Below are 20,502 nucleotides of genomic sequence, written 5' to 3'. Positions count from 1 at the left end.
TGGCGACAAATTCTTCATTTCCATTCACTGAGAATGTCCCGAGTTCCCCTTCACTCCTGAAGGATATCCCCCCTGTATGTAGAACGTTGAGTTGACATTTCTTTTCTTTCAGCACTTAAAACATGTTATGCCACTTCCTTCTGAACTCTATGGTTTCTAATGAGAAATCTACTATCGGTCAAATTGCTTTTCCCCCATAGGTGTCATTTCTTTCTCACAGCTTTCAAGACTCTTTTGTCTTTGTCTTTCGGAGGTTTGATTACACTATGTCTTGGCTTGGATTTCATTGAGTTTTTCTTATTTGGGGTTCACTTAAGTTCTTGAATCAGTAGGTTTGTGTCATTTGCCAAATTTGGAAAATTTTCAGTCATTATTTCTTTGAATACCTTTTTAGCCTCTCGCCTCTGCTCCTCTCATTTTGGGACTTGTTACTGCTGTGCAAAATGAGTGCCAGGAGTGAGGGAGAGAATGGAGTTGGGGGGAATCTTAATCTTAAAGGATGCAGAGAGAAGAACTGGAAGCTGCTTGGAGAAAGGCTCTGTGCCCACTGCACACCCACCCCCAGATGCCCCTGCAGACTATTTCTGCCTCTCCACAAACTAAGCAGAAGCAGGAGGATCCATTTTCATCACACCATATCAAAGGTACACACGATTAGTATAATTCATGACCGTTGATGCTGATCTTGGTCACCGGGCTAAGGTAGTGCTTGTCAGGTTTCCCCACTGTAAAATTACTGCCCCCTTTCCACATTGTACTCTTTGGAAAGAAGTCATTATGTGCAGCCTGCGCTTAAGAAGTGGGGATTTATGGTTCCCCTCCTTGAGGATGGAGTATCTACACAAATTATTCTGCAAGGGAGATTTGTCTCTTCTCCCTTGTTTATTAAGCTATTCAGTCATTTATTCATACCAGTATGGACTCATGGATATTTATTTTAAACTTTGGGTGGTAATTCAGTACAACTTCCTTTATTTTGTTGCTCAAATTCTTCCAGCTTTGGCCGCTGGGAGGTCTTTCAGTTGGCTCCTGTGTGTGCTCCTTTGACACACCATCGTCATTGTGGGTTCTTGTTTTTTTTTCACTTCCTTATTTTCTGGCACTACAAGAGAGTTCAAATTCATCTTGTACATTTCTTGTCCCAATCCTAGAATCAGCAATTTCTCTGGGGAACATTGGTTCCTTTTATGGGAGAATGGTATTAGAAACCAAGATCTGAGCTATAGGTGGGCTTGTTACTAGGGTGTCTTTTCTTTTAGGCATTCTTAGCCGACAGCAAAGAAATATAGCTACACACACATACTAACCAAGAGTTCCATTTTAATCTTCCCACTCAGTAGGTTCCACTTCAAAGACCTCACCCACAGCCACACTTGCTTCTACCACGTAGAAGCAGACTACTTGCAAATCTTCAGCTCCAGTCAAGACCTCTCTCCCAGGGCCGGCCCCGTGGCTTAGCGGTTAAGTGCGCACACTCCGCTGCTGGCGGCTCGGGTTTGGATCCCGGGCACGCACGGACACACCGCTTCTCCGGCCATGCTGGGGCCGCGTCCTACATACAGCAACTACAAGGATGTGCAGCTATGACATACAACTATCCACTGGGGCTTTGGGGGAAAAATAAATAAATTAATTAAATTAAAAAAAAAAAAAAAAAAAAAGACCTCTCTCCCAGCCTCAGATCCATACTCCTCTACTTCCTGTTTGTAGATATGGCTAGCTGATTTTCTCATAGACACCTCTATCACCTTACCTCAAAACCCGAATGCCTCTAATCTTTCTCCTTCTTCTGTAATCTCTACCTTCATCAGCAACATCACTACCCTCATTACTAAAACTTTCAATGGCTTCCTTCTGCCTTTAGGATAAAACACAAATTTCTCATCATTGTACACAAAACCTTTTTCCAGGTGGTTTCTGATTACTTCTCCAGCTATGGGTGTGAATAAAATTATTAAAAAGAAAGTATGTATTTTAGAAGAGAGAACAGGATGGACTCCAAAAAAACTTCAGAGGCAGAGGGACACTTTGCAAGGAAGACTGAGGAAGGGTCAGAATGGTAAAAGGAGCACAGAGAGAAAGTGTCATCACAGAATGCACAGGACAAGGACATCAGCAGCTCTGAATACCATGGTGAGTTACGAGAGGGCTGGAAAACTGTCCACTGGACTTAGGAACCAAAGTGGTTTTGATGGCATGATGGAGAGGAAACAAGACTGAAGTGGGTTAAGTAAATAGGTGAGAAAATAGAGTATAGACTACCCTTCTTAAGAAGTTTCGCATCAAGAGGTGGGAAAGGGTAGAATATCACTATCTTCACAGGGTCACTGTGCAAATTAAATCAAATCATGCACATGAGAACAGGTTGTAAATCATAAGCTGTCACAGTAGAAGGAGCCCAGGCTTTGAAAGAGATAAGCCTAATTCTAAACCCAGCTCTGTCACTTAAAAACCAGTTTAACAAGAGCTCCATTTCCTCAGTCTTAGATTGGAAATATTTATTCAAATTTTAATGGCGGACATCAGGATTAGTGATACATATGAATGCACTGGTAGAATGCCTTCAATAAAGAGGGTCATACACTCTTAGAGGAAAATATTTTCCTATAAACTGGACTTTGGAGGAATGAGAGCAGAAAATTTAAGCCACATAATCTTTGTTTTTGGTGAGGAAGATTAGCCCTGAGCTAACATCCATTGCTAATCCTCCTCTTTTTGCTGAGGAAGATTGGCCCTGGGCTAACATCTGTGCCCATCTTCCTCTACTTTATATGTGGGACGCCTGCCATAGCATGGCTTGGTAAGCGGTGCATAGGTCTGCTCCCGGGATCCGAACCCACAAACCTCAGGCCACCGGAGTGGAGCACGAGTTCCTCATTATTTCATATGATGCTTCCTTTAAGCCATTTGAACTTGAAAAAGTTTAATGTTATCTCTTTGGGAATGTAATCTAATCCTGAAATGATGCCGGTTAACTAGTTATGATAAACAATAGCTGCATATATATATAAGAAGGCCTGAACCTCTTTGTTAGCTGGAGGCTCTTCAAGACTCAGTCTGAACTTCTCCCCTTGGGCTGATTGGATAGCAAATAACTTGGTGAACTTGGTGATTACAATAGATTCATTATCTAAAAGCATCGTGACTAAGATTTGGCTTCCTCACAGGACCCACGACATGGTATCAGGATTTGATTACTGCAGGTTCTTTTCTACCTAAGAGGCTGGGTTATCATCCTTTCATCTGCAACACAATATAGTGTTCTCAATGACAACAGTTCTGTTCTAGGCGACCAGAACTATGATATGTTTGCTAGGTCACACTTGTACGTATGGAAAATACAGGGACAGAGACACAAAATGCATAATCAGGAGTAATTGCTCACAGAAAGGATTGGGGGTGTGTGTGAAATATATTGGTGCATTTTAAGTTATTTCATTCCTCAATGAAAGGTGCTGATCCACACTTAACAAACCCAACAGTTATACATTATGACATGGAAAATAAGGGCCGTTTTGGAAGTATTTTCCAATGTGCTAATTTTCAAATCAACGTTTTCCCTGATTACAGTGGTAAACATTTCTGTTATACCCCAGATTTATTCCATCCAACACTAACCCCATACGCTCACATGGGGCAGCCCTGCCATTTACTCTGATTTGCTAAAATAGATTGTTGAGATTTAGAATGTCCCCATGAACATTCTGCTCTCTCTTGAAATTTGACATTTTTGGTAACATTTGTTACTTCCCTGAAGTTTCCTTTTTATAAATAGAGGAAGTGAAAACTAAAATAATTTTAAAAAGCAATTAATTTTGCTGTCACCCTCATCTTTCCTTCTAGCAAAATAAAATACTGAAAAATTACTCAAAAGTCAGCATTGCCTAGAATAATACATTTTAGAACAAGAACGCTGATCACTATGCATTTCCCAAACCCTCAATAGTTCTGGAATCTTTAGAAAACTCTTTTCTCTAGGAGATTCTCTACAACCTTGGTCTAACCCAACTGTTTGGATTAAAAATTCCTCACACTTGTTTGTCCTTTTCTACATCAGTGTCTTGATTCCTCTTCTTCTCTAGATGTAAAAGCTTCCCTTCCCCACCAATTGCTAAAAGTTGAAGTCCTTCCCATCCTTTGAGGCTATAATCAAACACCACACTTTTCATTAAGCTTTAAAACTGTCTCCAGGGGCTGGCCCGGTGGTGTAGTGGTTAAGTTCATGTGTTCCACTTTGGCGGCCTGGGATCCAAGGGTTTGGATCCCAGGTGCGGACCTACGCACTGCTTATCAAGCCATGCTGTGGCGGCATCCCACATATAAAGTGGAGGAAGATGGGCATGGATGTTAGCCCAGGGCCAGTCTTCCTCAGCAAAAAGAGGATTGGCGATAGATGCTAGCTCAGGGCTAATCTTCCTCACAGAAAAGATAAATAAAAATAAAAAATAAAAATGTCTCCAGCTAGAAGTAATATGTTTTTTCTCTCTCTAAATTTCTGTATGTATATTTACCCTAGGGTGAAATCAATCTTCAACATGCACTGGCAGTAACAACACTGGATGAACATGAGGAATAGCTCATCCATTCACAAATGTTCCTTATACATCTAATGGAGTAAGACCCGGGTTCCAGGACTAATTCTCCCACTATTCAATTATGTGCTCTTGGGTAAGTCATTTTACATGTTCACTTCAAATATAGTTATTTACAGATAATTCTTACCCATCTTTATTAGTTACAATATCCTTAAAGACAGGGCCTTTGTTCAGTACATTTTTTATGGCCTCAAGGAGGCATGAACCCCACTTGCACAGCATAGGGACACCATAATAATTTTTTCAGTCAATGAATACATTTTTCTCTATGTCCATACAAGTATGTTAACTCTGATACCCACTGGGTAAATAGAGAGTGAAGAAGATAACCAGCTACCTGGTTCTTATGCCAAGCATCCTTTCTAGGAGTCATAGCTGTCTATTCCTTGCTTTTTCTATACCTTTTCCATTGAGGAGAATTATAATATTAGAGATTGCTCCAATGTCACCCCTTCTCTAGCCACATATGTGAACATTATGGTAACTCATAGGAAAACACCGACGGAGTGATTCTTCTTGCCCGTTAGATGGGTTAAACATTCGATGAGTGTCTACCAGAGCCTGTTCTCCACATGGTCAAGAACATGGTGAGTGGATTTCATCTTTATCATATTCAAAACACCAGTCCCGACAGGTTTTGGAGAATCTTATTTCTTCTGACAAGGAAAGAAAAAAAAAACATGGCTGAGAGGATAGGAGAGAAACAAGACTTTCACACATTGTTGGAGTATGAGGGAGCAATCTGCTGATATCCAGCAAAGTCTAAAACCCGCATATCTGTCGACAAAGCAATTTCACTTCTGAAAATCCATCCTAAAGAAATCCTGGCATAGGAAAGCAAAGATACATGTACAACAATGTCTGTTGTAGCATTACTTGAGATAGCAAAGAGATGAAACAAACGAGACAGACAAGAGGGGAATGGTTAACTAAATTATGGTACACCCAACACAACGGGATATAAGATATGCTTTAAATAAGATAGATCAATATGTGCTTATGCAGAAAATTCTTAGTAGATTACATAAAAAATAGAAAAATTGTATATCATACATATAATATGATCTCACTGTTCTAAAACAATAAAACCAACTATGTATGTAGAGTTGAATATATGCACAGTTATTATTTGTTGACATAGAAACATATGCATATATATATATATATAACTTTTTTCACAAAAAAATTTGGAAAGATATACATCAAACTTATGAGCGTTTACCTCTGGGCTTTGGGAGATGGGTACTGGAGTATAATCTTTACTTTATCTCTGTTTCCTTATTTCTAAAAAGCGAATAATATTAGTGCCACTTCACAGGGTTGCTGTGAATACTAAATAAATTTAATACATGTAAAACTACTATAAAAGTGCTGGCTTGTAATGAACACAAATAAATTTTAATAAAAGCTTTTAAAAAATAACACACGTGCTTCTTTTCATTTAAAGAATAAACAAGATAAAATCAGATAAAACTAGAGCAGTGGATCAGTACCAGGGTGCACTTCCGTCTCTCCAGGCTAGGGGACAGCCTCAAATCTCTTTCACTAAACAGCTGTCGGGGAAGGAGCAATAGTTTGGAAAGCAGGTTCCTGGGATCAACCGTGCCCCCTGGTGGTTGATTGATGGCCAGCCAGAAAGTTGACGAAGAGCAAAGGAAAGGCCATATCCATCCACCTGGGCCCTGAGTTGTATCCCACTGCAGGGAGACCTGTTGTAGGGATGGCATCCTAAGCTCTTTCACTCCACCACGTTAACATCCTTAACCCGCGGACCCACTGATGTCACGTCTCATCAGTAACCCAACAGCAGCCTTGTTGTTTCTGCTCCCTCTGCTGAATTTGCCTCCTCCCAGCCACGTCCACATGCAAACACGGTCCCATCCTTCAAGCCTCAGCCCGGGCATCACCTCTTTTCTCACTTTCCCAGGTGAATGTTATATCCTAATGCACAAATAAAGTTAGCTACATTTTTTGAGCACATGTAATGCATATGTGTGGATATATTTATATACTATATATGTATATATTTTTTCAACCAGCCAGTTTTATGCGCATGCAATTTGTATACAGTAGTCCCCCCCTTATCCACAGAGGATATGTTCCAAGACTCCAGTGGATGCCTGAAACATCGGATAGTACCGAACTCTATAGATACTATGTTTTTTCCTATGCATACATACTTATGATAACGTCTGATTTATAAATTAGGCACAGTAAGAGATTAACAACAAAATAACTAACAATAAAGTTGGCTTTGAGGCCATTACTCAGTAAAATAAGGGTTCCGTGAACACAAGCACTGTGATACTGTGACAGTCCATCTGATAACCAAGATGGCTACTAAGTGACTAACCGGCGGGTAGCGTATACAGCGTGGATGCTCTGGACAAAGGGATGATTCACGACCTGGGCGGGATGGTGCAGGATGGAGCAGGATGGCACAAGATTTCATCATGCTACTCAGAAAGATGTGCAACTTAAAACCTACGAATTGTTTATTTCTGGATTTTTCCATTTAATATTTTTGGACTGTGATTGACCGCTGGTAACAAACTGTGGAAAGCAAAACTGTGGGTAAGGGGGGATTACTGTAGTTTCACTGGGCCCCACGCTTAGAAGGGCCCAATGCTTGGTTTAAGTCTCTGCTGTCGCCCTCTTGAAATTACTACACATTTTTTAACAAGGTCTCTATATTTTCATTTGCACTGGGCCTTGCAAAATACGTAGTTGGCCCTATTTTCAAATTAAACTCACAACTCTATGTTGCATATAATTATTGTTGTTCTAGATGAGGAAACCAAGGCTTTGAGTGACTAAGGAACTTTTTCAGGGCCCCACAACTGGTACATTGTAGACGCAGGTTAGAGCTCACTTGTTGGTTGTAAGAATTTCTCACCTGCATCAGGGTCACTGGGAGAGCTTATTAAAAGTGCAGATTCATAACAAAAAAATAACAAATGTTGGAGAGGATGTGGAGAAAAGGAAACCCTCATTCACTACTGGTGGGAATGCAAACTGGTGCAGCCTCTATGGAAAACAGTATGCAGATTCCTCAAAAACTTAAAAATAGAAATACCTTATGATCCAGCTATCCCATTTCTGCGTATTTATCCAAAGAACTTGAAATCAACAATCCAAAGAGGCTTATGCACCCCTACGTTCATTGCAGCATTATTCACTATAGCCAAGAAGTGGAAGCAACCTAAGTGTCCCTCGACAGATGATTGGATAAAGAAGATGTGGTATATATATATACAATGGAATACTACTCAGCCATAAAGAAGACAAAATCTTGGGGTTGGCCCGGTGGTGTAGCAGTTAAGTGCACGCTCTCAGCTTCTGCGACCCGGGGTGTGCTGGTTTGGATCCTGGGCAAGCACTGTTGCACTGCTTGTCAAGCCATGCTGTGGCAGCATCCCACATAAAGTAGAGGAAGATGGGCACAGATGTTAGCCCAGGGCCAGTCTTCCTCAGCAAAAAGAGGAGGATTGGCATCAGATGTTAGCTCAGGGCTGGTCTTCCTCACACACACACAAAAAAGACAAAATCGTCCCATTTGCAACAACGTGGATGGACCTGGAGGGTATTATGTTAAGTGAAATAAGCCAGACAGAGAAAGACAAACACCGTATGACTTCACTCATATGTGGAGTATAAACTAACACACGGACAGAGAGAACAGTTTGGTGGTTACCAGGGGCTAGGGAGTTGGGGGTGGGCACAAGGGGTGAAGGGGGGCATTTATATGGTGACTGACAAAAAATAATGTACAACTGGAATCTCACAATTTTATAAACTATTATGACATCAATAAAAATAAAATAAAGTTAAATTAAACAAAAATGCAGATTCATAGACCACAGTCCAGGACCTACTAGAACATAATTTTTAGAGGTATGGTCTTGGAATCTGCACCGTAAGTAACTCTTCACTGGCTTAGAGAACAAAGTCTATATTCAATTCACCTCTAATCTTAGAATCTAACATAGATCTTCCCTCCTGACAGTCACGTAATAAATGTTATGCTAATTAAGTGAATATTATTCAGTTACAGCTAGACCACATATTGCTTTTGCAGAACAGCACGAGTGTTTTTCAGTTCACAAAGCGCTTGAGAGTTTTAAATGCTGAAGCCCTTATCAGCAACCACAGTTGAGACATTCTTGCCCTGCACTTGCTCCCCATCAAACATTCAAGTGGAATCTCTGGATATAAAAGCTTTCCTTTAAGACAATGCAATCTTTATGATTTCAGAACTTTTCTGGCCAGAAATTCAGAATCACAAATGCACAGTGGTATCAAATAGTCAATCTCATAATATTATTGGGAATTTGATTATTAAAATCAGAATTTAACAAATTAAACACCGTACAGATTTTGAGGTAAGGAAGACACAAAACTCAACACTTCTAAAATGTTTACAACCAGGTGGAAGGCTATATAGTCATTCATAAATGTTAAAGAAAACGTTTTGACATGGGAAAAATGCTGATAGTATATATAGAAAAATTAAGATTCACAATTATATTCGCAGAGTGATTTTTTGATTTTCTCTTTTCTTAGCTTAGAATTTCCAGGAATGATTGCCTGTTTTCTCTATACTCATCATAAATCAAGAAACTAAATTCTGCTAAGTCTACCTCTCAAATGTATCTAACCACTGCACCCTCCTTTATATGTCTACTGTCCATATTTCTAGTCTAAACTTCTAAAATAACTTCCTCTATGGTTTCTCTGCTTCAAGTCCCATCCCTTCAATGCATCTTTCACAATACCAACAGAATCATCTTCCTAAAATATACATCAGATCAGTCTCTTCACTTCTCAAAGCAGTAAGAACTGAAAAATAAAAACAAACAAACAAGAAAAAAATGGCCCCTTTGGAATGCTATTTGGAGTGACCTGGTGTCACATCTTTGCTTCTCTGCTTACTAGCTACAAGGTCTTGGGCACTTTATTTTTAAGTATGCCCCAGGAAATAAGCATAATAATTGCAATTAGCAATTACTGAACAAACACTGTGTGCACAATAACCCTAAGAACAGGTACTCCGCATTGCTTAGATGAGAAATTAATGCCACATTGAATCACTTTAGGCCACACAGGCAGAGGTGGCATAAGTGTTCAACCAAGTGGTTCTCTTCCACTTGGCTTCCCAGCAGGAGAACATGCCCCACCTTTCAAGGTGGCGACCATTAGTGAGGACCACAGTCTGCAGCACATAAGAAGCATGCAAATGGCAGCACCCTTCCGAAAAGCCTTCTTTTATTGATTTTTACTTGTACAGACTTGGGGTCAAAGCCCTTAACCTGGCCAGGCTCTCTCCTCTCTTATCCCGTCTACATTCCTGCTCTTGTCTAGACTGCAGCCATATCCAAGATGATTTGTCATATCCCAATACAAAGTCTCTTCATGTCTCATTAATGCACGTTATTCCTTCAACCTAATACCCATTTTAAATATCGCTTCAAGTTCCACTTTCTCTGCAAAATCTTTTAAAATTAGAATTAGTTATTCCATCCTCCAGGCTCCTCCAACTGACTGTTCAAGCCTCTATTTATAGCTGTTGCTTAATCCTGTCTTATTTTTTCACCATTTGTGGATACATCCCCTTGCTCCATTAGAATGTAAGTTCTTAGCGACTCAGAACTATGTTATTAATTTTTTGACTAACATGTGATGGAGTGAACAACTCATCCAGTTTGCTGAGAACTTTCCTGGTTTTAGCTCTGAAAGACCTGCATCCTGAGAAACCATCAGGGCAAACCAAGGTGTCAGCCCCCTAATGTACAGCACAGTGAGAAGATTGTAGAAGGTTTAATATGTCATCAGAAGTCAGAAACTTTGACTAGCCTTTATGAATGAACCTTTAAAGATTTCTTCAGTGTGTGGTCCTTAACCTATGATTCTCAGTTGATATTATTGTCTAAGTACTAAAGACTATACTTCCTTGGTCATTCTACATTCAGAATTTATAGCCCCTGAGATGGGATATTTTGAATATTAAAAGATTATTTTCAAAAGCTGGCTAATCTCAAAAGGGATGAGAAGTCAAAATGCTGCTGGAAAGTGTTGAGTAGGAGAGAAGAAAAATAAAACAACCCAGGCCTATATTAAATAGTCTCTTCATTAAAATGAAACTGGATTCATTCCTTTGTTTCATGCTACTGTGTATAATTATAGTATACAAAACCTCCAAATCTTCCAGCTATGAAGCATTTAAAAATATTCATTGCAGATTTTCAAAACAAGTTTTACATGTACAGTAATTATATCACACAAATGTGCAATGCTTAGATTGTATTTATTATACCAACTTAAATTTAGACCATCTCTATTAGGGTTGACTTAATCATTTCCATAACGATGCCCTGGGCATTTCCCAATAGGACAGAAAGGAATTCTATCTGATGGAAGTTCATGGGTGCTAGTTAGACACTTGACTGTGCAAAATGTTCTAGAAGAGAAATGACAAAAAATGGTTTCAGAACTGTGGGACGCCACTCCGGCAAAGGTACACCTTTTGTGATGGTAACACATCTCTAGGCTCTGTAGAAAGCAATTGGATGTTGCCAGGCTGGCAAGTCATATGACGCAGTGACAAACGATAGACTGAGATTCAGAAGACCTAGGTTTTGGCACAGTTGAGCTATCTGGTCTCTGACAGGGCGATAATGCTGTCTGTGTAGATAACTATGGAGAGAAACTCAGGAGGATAACTGAGAAAGTGACTTTAAAGTCATAAAGCTGAGGCACCATGCTGAGACATGTTTAATCAGAGGCGCACATCAGGATATCCCAGGTGACTTTTAAAATACAGGTGGGCCTCACTCCAAGGCTGACTAGATGAGAATCTCCTGGGGTAGGGATCAGGAATATACTTATTTTTTAAAGGCCCACAGATATTTCTGATTTACTTGCCTTTTATTAAACTACTGGGGCAGTGCAAAATCATTAGCTTTCTAGACGGATGGGCTTGGAATCAAATCCCTCCCAAATCCCTTAATGATATTGTGACTTTAGAAAATTCATTAATTCATTGACCCTCAGTATCTCTAATTTGAAAAATGGAGATACAAACATCTTCTTTGCAGAGTTCTTGTGTAGAGATGTACATTAAACATCTAGGTCAGAGTAAATATCTTCAGAGGTCTGATAAGTAAACTAAATACCTGAAGATTGTAAGACAACATGGAGTGTTGGAGACTGTGGCTAATTGGAGAATGCAAGCCTTGACTGAACATATTTTAGAAAATTATTTATTTATTTATTTTTTTGTGAGGAAGATCAGTCCTGAGCTAACATCTGCCAATCCTCCTCTTTTTTTTGCCGAGGAAGACTGGCCCTGGGCTAACATCCGTGCCCATCTTCCTCCATTTTACATGGGACGCCGCCACAGCATGGCTTGACAAGCGGTGCGTCAGTGCGCACCCAGGGTTCCAAACCAGTGAACCCCAGGTCGCCACAGCTGAGTGCGTGCACTTAACCGCTTGCGCCACCGGGCCAGCCCCTAGAAAATTATTTTAAACACTGACCTGGTCACACAAAACGTATCTGCAGGCATGACATCTGGTTTTTATCTCTAACATATTGGCCAATAAATAACCAACATTCAGGTGCTATATAAAATATAGAATCTTGAGTTGTCTGAAAGTATTTTTCCAGCTCTGTGTAAGGTACTCTTAAATATAGGATTATATATTGATTCAACAAATATTCTGTGCCCATTATGTACCAGTGAGTCCAGAGAGCGATACTAAAAGAACTAATTCAAAGAGTTTACAGCTGAGAGAGAGTAGATAAATTAAAAGATGCTCATCTTTTACTAACACTACCAACAACACTAATACCACCAAAACTACCTTTCCACTTCCAATTTTGCACTAACATTCTACCCAGGGCTTTGTGACTGCCTGTACTCTTATACACAGCTTTTTTTTTTTTTTTTTTGAGGAGATCAGCCCTGAGCTAACATCCGCCAATCCTCCTCTTTTTTTGCTGAGGAAGACGGCCCTGAGCTAACATCTGTGCCTATCTTCCTCCACTTTATATGGGACGCCGCCACAGCATGGCTTACCAAGCAGTGCGTCGGTGCGCGCCCGGGATCCGAACCAGCGAACCCCGGGCCGCCGCATTATACACAGCTTTTAAACATCGCTAATAACTAGTAATATCTGGAATTTTAAGTAACTTTTTTTAGAAAGAATATATTTTAACTAGATCTACATGGTAGCTTGTTGTGACATAAGGATGCTTGCTTAATTCATACTAAGGTTCTTTCCAGGTTTAAGATTCTATAATTAGGGGGCCGGCCGGGTGGCGCAAGAGGTTAAGTGCACGTGCTCTGCTGCGGCGGCACGGGGTTCGCCGGTTTGGACCCTGGGCACGTACCGATACACTGCTTGTAAAGCCATGCTGTAGTGGCGTCCCATATAAAGTGGAGGAAGATGGGCAGGGATGTTAGCCCAGGGCCAATCTTCCTCAGCAAAAAAAAAAAGAGGAGGATTGGCAGATGTTAGCTCAGGGCTGATCTTTCTCACAAAAAAAAAAAAAAAGATTCTATAATTAGGAAACAATACATTGGGGAATAATTATGTAAGAGGAAACTTTACCAAGTGATTCACATTCTTAGAGCTAGAGCAATTCCCAATATATTTTGGCCAAATTTCCATCATGTGAGACGTGTTTCTCAACCCAAAAAGTACAAAACCTGGCAGCTTTCTGACTCAGTTAAAATTAGACTATCCTCTGTCATCATCACGGGTCAGATTTTCTGAATTCATCTAAAATCTGAGCAAAATAATTTTATAGAGCCTAATGCTAACATTCATTTCAAACCATGACTTGTCCACTTGTTGGATCTGTGGCCCAGACAAGTTACTGCACTTAAGTTTTAGTTTTCTCATCCTTAAAATGGTGATGATAAGAACTGAGTAAGACTTGTCAGGAGGGTTAACCAAGACAACATAGAGTGCTTAGCAGAGCCCTGGCTTACAGTAATATTCTGTAAATACTGTCTAGTATTTTGATTGTCATTTTAACATCCACACAACTAGGGCCATCTTGTCTTGCAGTTCAGGAGTCTCTAATGTCTCCACAATCACTCACGCCAGACATGTCCACCGGAGGCAGCCCTGCTTACAAAGCCCCTCACAGGCAGCCACTGAGAATTAGATATGAACTTGGATCTGACCCAGTTCAAAACCTGAGCATTTTCTACTCCACCCCAACCATCATGGGGAGACAAGAGTCCTGTGAGCAAACCTGGTCTCTTCTTTTTTGTCTTTTACATTTTGGGTTTCTGCTTAAGATTTTTATTTTTATTTATTGATTTATTTATTTATTTTGGTGAGGGAAATCAGCCTTGAGCTAACATCCATGCCAATCCTCCTCTTTTTGCTGAGGAAGACTGGCTCTGAGCTAACATCTATTGCCAATCCTCCTCCTTTTTTTTTCCCTTTTTCTCCCCAAAGCCCCAGTAGATAGCTGTATGTCATAGTTGCACATCCTTCTACTTGCTGTATGTGGGACGCGGCCTCAGCATGGCCGGAGAAGCGGTGCGTCAGTGCGCGCCCAGGATCCGAACCCAGGCCGCCAGTAGCGGAGCACGTGCAGTTAACCACTAAGCCACGGGGTGGCCCAAGATTTTTATTTTTAAGGAAGGATCTTGCAGATACCAACAACACACACACACACACACACACACACACACACACACACACAGTTGAAAAATACTCTCTGATGTGATAAAGCCCAACTTCATTAGCCTGCCATTGAAGACTGTCCAGGATCTGGCTGGAACGTACTTCTCTAGTCTCCCGTCCCGGTTCCCCCCTTCGCCTCTTGCACTCCAGCCAAAATCGACTTGTTATTCATCACGCACGCCCATCTTCCCGTCTACATGCTTCAACTCCAGACATCTTCTCCCGCATCTCCAAATCCTAGCCCATTTCCAGGCTCGGCAACAGCGTCAGCCCTTCTGGGAAGGCTTTCCAGGGTCCTTCTCAAAGAAAGTGCTTGGGCTTCGGACTCGGTCAGACCCAAGTTCATGTCTAATCTTCATCCTTGACTAGCTGTATATTTGTGGATTCTTAAAAAAAGTTGGCACCTGTGTCTTTCCTACAAATAAATTCCTAACCCGCAGTGTTGATGGGAGGGCTGATGGCACCAACGAGGAGCAGAGGCACCAATCGCATGTCTCAGGTATGTCAAGGATCACTTCTTGCCTGGAACGATGGTCATTTCTTTTCTACTCACTTATTTACAGAAATGGTACAGGAACAACTGCATAGCTATTAGAGAAAAACAGTCTAAGCTGGATCCCTAGTCCCATTCCTCACACCAAAATAAATTCTAGATGAACCAAAGTTTTAAATGTAAAAAATGAAACATCAACAACAAATGAATGGAAGAAAAGACAGGTGAATTTATTTACGAATTTGGAGTGGAGAAGGCCTTCCTAAGCAGGGTACAATAATCAGAAGTCAATTAGCTGATGATTATAGCTAATTAAACATTTTCAATATTTCTACAGCAAAAAAACAAAAACTATAAAAATTAAATTATATCAAACTGAGAAAATAAGTTTGCAACATATATTATGAAAGGCTAATTTTCTTAATTTACAAAGAGCCCTTACTTATCAACATAAAAAGCTGAATATTCCAATAAAAAAATAGACAAAGTATTTGGTCTCACGTAGCAAATACACATGACTAATAAATGTGAAATCATGTTCAATTTTGCTAATAAAGAAATATAAATTAAAGCAAAGGGATACAACTTTTTAACCTATTGGATGGGTAAAAAGTTAAAAAGATAATATCCAATGTTGGTAACTGTGAAGGACACAAGTCTTATGCACTGCTTTGGGGGTGCAAATTGGTGCTACTTTTGTTGAGAACCACTTAGCAAAATTTACAAAAAAGGGTATTTCTTTGATTCACTACTTACACTGCTAGAAATTTAGCTTAGAAATAAATTCAAGACCTACACAGTAATAAGCTAGTTGCAAAACTTTTCATAATGGAAAAAAAAATTTAGTTATTTGTTAATAGATGCCTGGTAAATTGAGTCACAGTACATACCAAACACGGAATTCTAGGCAGTTATTAAAAAAGAACAATGCTGACAAGGATATTTCTAAGAAATATTAAGTGCAAAAAAAGTGTGGAAGGAATATGATTCCATTTGTATCAATTTAAAATGTGGGGGTGGGGTGGGTTGAATGTGTATCAATACACATAAATGTAAATATTTTTCTAGAAAAATATATAAGAAACTGAGAAGTGGTTACTTTTGGGGAGAGAAACTGAGTAGGGAAGAATGGGACATGTGGAATAGAGAAATATTTTTATTTCATACCTTCCCGAATCAGTCTAGGGCCTGGATCTACTATTCATATCTTTGTATAATACATCTAAATTGTATACACATAATAAACAGTTCATCTATGGCAGAAGTTAGTTCCCAGCTTGCCATGTAGGACAACTGGAAAGGAGCAAAGTTTTGAACACTGGATATAATTTATTAACTAGATTAATAGAAGTACAATTTACTATTACATGGAAGTTCAAACGTTTTTTAGAATGAGGAGCCTTCACACTGAAACATTAGAATCACTGATGATGGAGAAGGGTAAAAATAAAGCACATATAACTACGATGGGAGCTACTTATCCTGTTACCAGGGGAATCAGGAAAGGGTAGACGTGGCTTTAAGAACAATTTGTGATATTTCAACCCTACCCTGACACGTGATCCAAAACTGTCACGTAATATTTACCTTTAGTCCCAACAGCTAGAACACTTTGAGCCTCAGCACCACTTATTTTTTCAGATGAAACTGAAATTACTGTTTTATACAGAGGCCACTGCCACCTACATGATCATGTTTATAAATAAGTGAAATCTACTTTCTAACAGTGACACGGCGGCTCTGTGAGCATATCAGTTGCTAAGATCTGAATGTATTCAAACTCACAAACAATAGAAAAGGTCTTAAGCGTCAACCCACCTCATACCAGCCCCACACCCCGCCTGTAACTGTTGGGGTCATTGTGCAATCACATGGGGATTAATCCGGCTTCCTGCCGTCACTTACGTCATGTAGGTGAAAAACGTGCTCAGGGGCTCCAGGGAATGAATCCGGAAATACTCAAATTCTCCACATAACTTTTTTCTCATCTCAGTGTCAATTTTGGAAACAGTAAGAGGACTCATTTGATTAGCCAAGAAGTTGCCATAATCAGTGGTCTGGAGATGAATTTTTAGATCTGAAATTAAATGAAACCCCCAATTAGGTTAAATTTTGAACATGCATGAACAGCCTTCACAACATTAATTGAATTTATGGTAACTTTATGATAAATGCATATTTATTATTATTACCTTAGACCTTAACATAAGGTCTATACATGATTTAGACGTGAGCATTAATCTCTAAAGCAATAAAAAATCCAATGTCAATACAGACATTCTAGTACAACATAAAAATATTCAATTACCTAAAAAACATAGAATTATTTAGCAGAGCTGAAGAAAAGAACATTAACAACCACCTGAAGATGGGTACCTGAGGGTTACAGTAAATATTCAATAAGAACATGATTACCTTTCGATCTTGTTCCCTGCACAGACATAGATGAAAAGAAGTTAATCTGTCAATTTGCTGTTTTCTTGTTTAACCTGAGGGGTGACTCAAGGGTCACAAGGATTTATGAGCTTGTTTTGCAGAAGAAAGAGAATGCCTTTAAGAAAGTTACAATCACCAGATAACCAGCTCCCAGCTGCCATTGCTGCCCGGAAGTCTGGTTGCCCAAGGGCTCATCTGGAGTGAAAGAAACACAGACTTCCCCTTTGTTTCTCCGAAACTCCTCTTGCCCAGCCCCTCAGCTCTGTAAAGCAGCCTGCTCTCTTCTCTTGTTAAGGCAGATTTGAGAGAACCTGTCCTCCCTCTCGCCTTCTCATTTTGGCCAATTCAAACAAAGCTTTCTCCACGTCCAAGCTCTGGAGTCTCAGCGATTGGCTTACTGTGCATCAGGCACACAAATCTGAGATTAAGAGGTTTGGCATCACGTCTCGTCCAGATACGGCAAACGGGTTTTAGCTAAGCTATTTGTAGCTGTTTGGAAATACTTGCTTGGAAAACTGTTGAGACTATTAAGGCTCCATCCTAGCTTGATGGAAAAGAGAGATTTATGGGGGCCGGCCCGGTGGCGCAAGCGGGTAAGTGCACGCGCTCCGCTGCGGCGGCCCAGGGTTTGCCGGTTCGGATCCCGGGCACGCACTGACGCACCGCTTGGCAAGCCATGCTGTGGCGGCGTCCCATATAAAGTGGAGGAAGATGGGCACGGATGTTAGCCCAAGACCAGTCTTCCTAAGCAAAAAAAAAAAAAAAGAGGAGGATTGGCAGATGTTAGCACAGGGCTGATCTTCCTCACAAAAAAAAAAAAAAGAAAAGAGAAATTTATTAGTAATATTTGCCATGGTACAGAAGGTGGAAGGGGCAGCCATCAATATCCTTTTATTATAGATGAAGAAACTGAGTCTCAGTGGGGCTAAATGGTGGAGTTATACAATAGTAGGTCTTGAACGAGGAGATGAGTCTCCTTACTCTTAAAATCTAACATCATTTCCATCAGGCCATGTCAGGCATCCTTTAAATGGCAATGTTTTGGTTGCCAGATAATTGAATTGAATTCCAACTTCATTTGTTGTCACTTCCTCCTGAACAAACCATGTGTTTTCCAGCATCCATACTTTTATTAATGCTGACCCCACTCTACTTTCCACACTCACCTCACCCACACCCCTTTCCAGATTTGCTCATTACAATGTATCCTTCAAGGTCTGGGTTATAACATTAAAATAACAGTTACTAGTCATTGAGTGCTTATTACGTACCAGGCATTGTACTAAGCATATACTATCTCATTAATATTCATGGCAATCCTAGGAGGTAGGAATGATTTTTATCCCTTTTACAGATCAGAACACTAAGCTCAGAGAAGTTAATAACTTACTCAAGATCATATTTATAAACTGGGATTCAAAGCCAGGTTCATCTGACTTCAAAGCCATTTAAAATTGGTATTTTATTGCCAATCAATTAAATTAGATTATCAATTGTCCTGTAGAACCTCAATTCTGTCAGGCAGCAATATTCTATCTCACTCATCTGAATTTCAAAGTATTTGATAATACTTCTAGCATAGCACCTATGACAGCATGTTAGATATTCTTAAGTATGTTAACTCCAAAAAGGCAGTATGCTATCTTAGTTACATCTTTTATCCATGGCTCCTTGCTTGGTACTCAACACTTCAGTGTTAATGAATATCTAAAGATCAAAAATGGCTTTGGCACCATCTAGCACATAACTGGAGCCAATATAGCATCCTGGAGCTTGCTGGATCTTTCATTCAAACATTTAATAAGCATCTATCATGTGCTGTTAACTACAGGAGACCCAAAGATAGATCAGACATATTTCTCATCCTCAAGGAAACTCATAATCTGGGGAGAAGGAGGCACCACAAGCAGATGAGTCAAACAGCGTACTAAGTTCAGTGATTAAAAAAAGGATCCTGATTTATGGGAACATAGAAAATGAGAGCGATATCCACAGAGATGGGATCAAAAACGTCTAGGAAAGTTCCCTGAAGTAGGTTAAACCAGAGATGAGCGCCGTCAGGTGCTACGTAAGAGTGGGAGGCAGGCATCCCATGAGTTAGCACAGGTATGGGACGCGCAAGGAGCTCCGAGCAGGTCAGTGTTGCTGCAGCATCAAGTGGAAGAGAAGGAGTGGTAAGAGATGAAGACAGAGAGGTAAGCAGAGGTTGTCCTAGGAGGGTGTGGTACGACACCCTGTATCCTGAGGATAACGGGAGCCACTGTAGGCCATGAACTTACGGCTCTGGTAGCTGAGCACAGAGTGGATTTGCAATTAGCTACAATGTGGTTCTTTTTTTTTTTTTTTTTATTTTTTTTGTGAGAAAGATCAGCCCTGAGCTAACATCCATGCCAATCCTCCTCTTTTTGCTGAGGAGGACTGGCCCTGGGCTAACATCTGTGCCCACCTTCCTCCAGTTTATATGGGATGCCGCCACAGTGTGGCCTGACAAGTGGTGCATCGGTGCGCGCCTGGGATCTGAACCTGGGCCACCAGCAGCAGAGCGTGGGCTCTTAACCGCTATGCCAGGGGGCCAGCCCCCTACAATGTGGTTCTTGAGTATCTGAGATTCAGCAAACAAGGCTTCTTCCTGAGCATCTGGAGCAGATTATGCATCAGAAATGCTCTTTATCTGACTGCAGAATTTATTTGCTCAATTACCTACTTAATTAACTTAATTTTTAAAAATTATACTTTTTTGCCAGGTCGTGTTTGGCTTTTATTTTGGCAGTTCAGATTTTCATGCAACGTGACAGTTTGCATTCTCAGCACTGAGGAATATTTGCCAACAGAAGGGACACAAATGGTATTTCTTTCAAAACCACGATATTTTGCTTATGTGACATATGTTTCTTTTAAGCATAATAATTTCCAAACCTTTCAGCTGCCAGGAAGATCCTGAAATTAAATGTCTCAAGTGTTTCAGACCCCATAGGAATCTTGTACACTGTAGTCGGTGGAGAGGCAAATGGGATAGAACCAACTGAATCCTTTTTTTCTAGCACCAAGATGATCCACTTGCATTCAGATTCTAAGAAACTCTTAGAGTCTGAAATGTTTGCTCTGAGATAATGATGGACTGCCAGTAATAACAATAATGCTGATAGTTTTATAGTTTTCAAAATGGGATCACAGAACTTTTTCCCTGCATTCCCCCAAGCGCTTACCTACGTACACATGTGACGAATAGGACTTCATGGCCAAATATTAAATTTGGAATAAACAGGCTTCTTAA

At 40.2% G+C, this 20,502-nt stretch overlaps 1 protein-coding gene across 2 annotated transcripts in view; it reads right to left on the bottom strand.

The window, feature by feature from the left end:
* The window catches only part of ATP6V0D2 (ATPase H+ transporting V0 subunit d2), a 49,059-nt gene that overhangs the window by 19,328 nt on the left and 9,229 nt on the right, over positions 1-20,502 (bottom strand). For both annotated transcript variants that reach the window (XM_058528969.1, XM_058528970.1), the window contains exon 2: positions 16,698-16,869. In XM_058528969.1, coding sequence (XP_058384952.1) covers positions 16,698-16,869 — 172 coding nt within the window. The remainder of the gene's footprint in view (positions 1-16,697; positions 16,870-20,502) is intronic.

Source organism: Diceros bicornis, chromosome 33, assembly GCF_020826845.1.
Source record: "Diceros bicornis minor isolate mBicDic1 chromosome 33, mDicBic1.mat.cur, whole genome shotgun sequence".
NCBI classification, from domain to species: Eukaryota; Metazoa; Chordata; class Mammalia; order Perissodactyla; family Rhinocerotidae; genus Diceros; species Diceros bicornis.
This window is presented reverse-complemented; position numbering and strand designations above follow the sequence as displayed.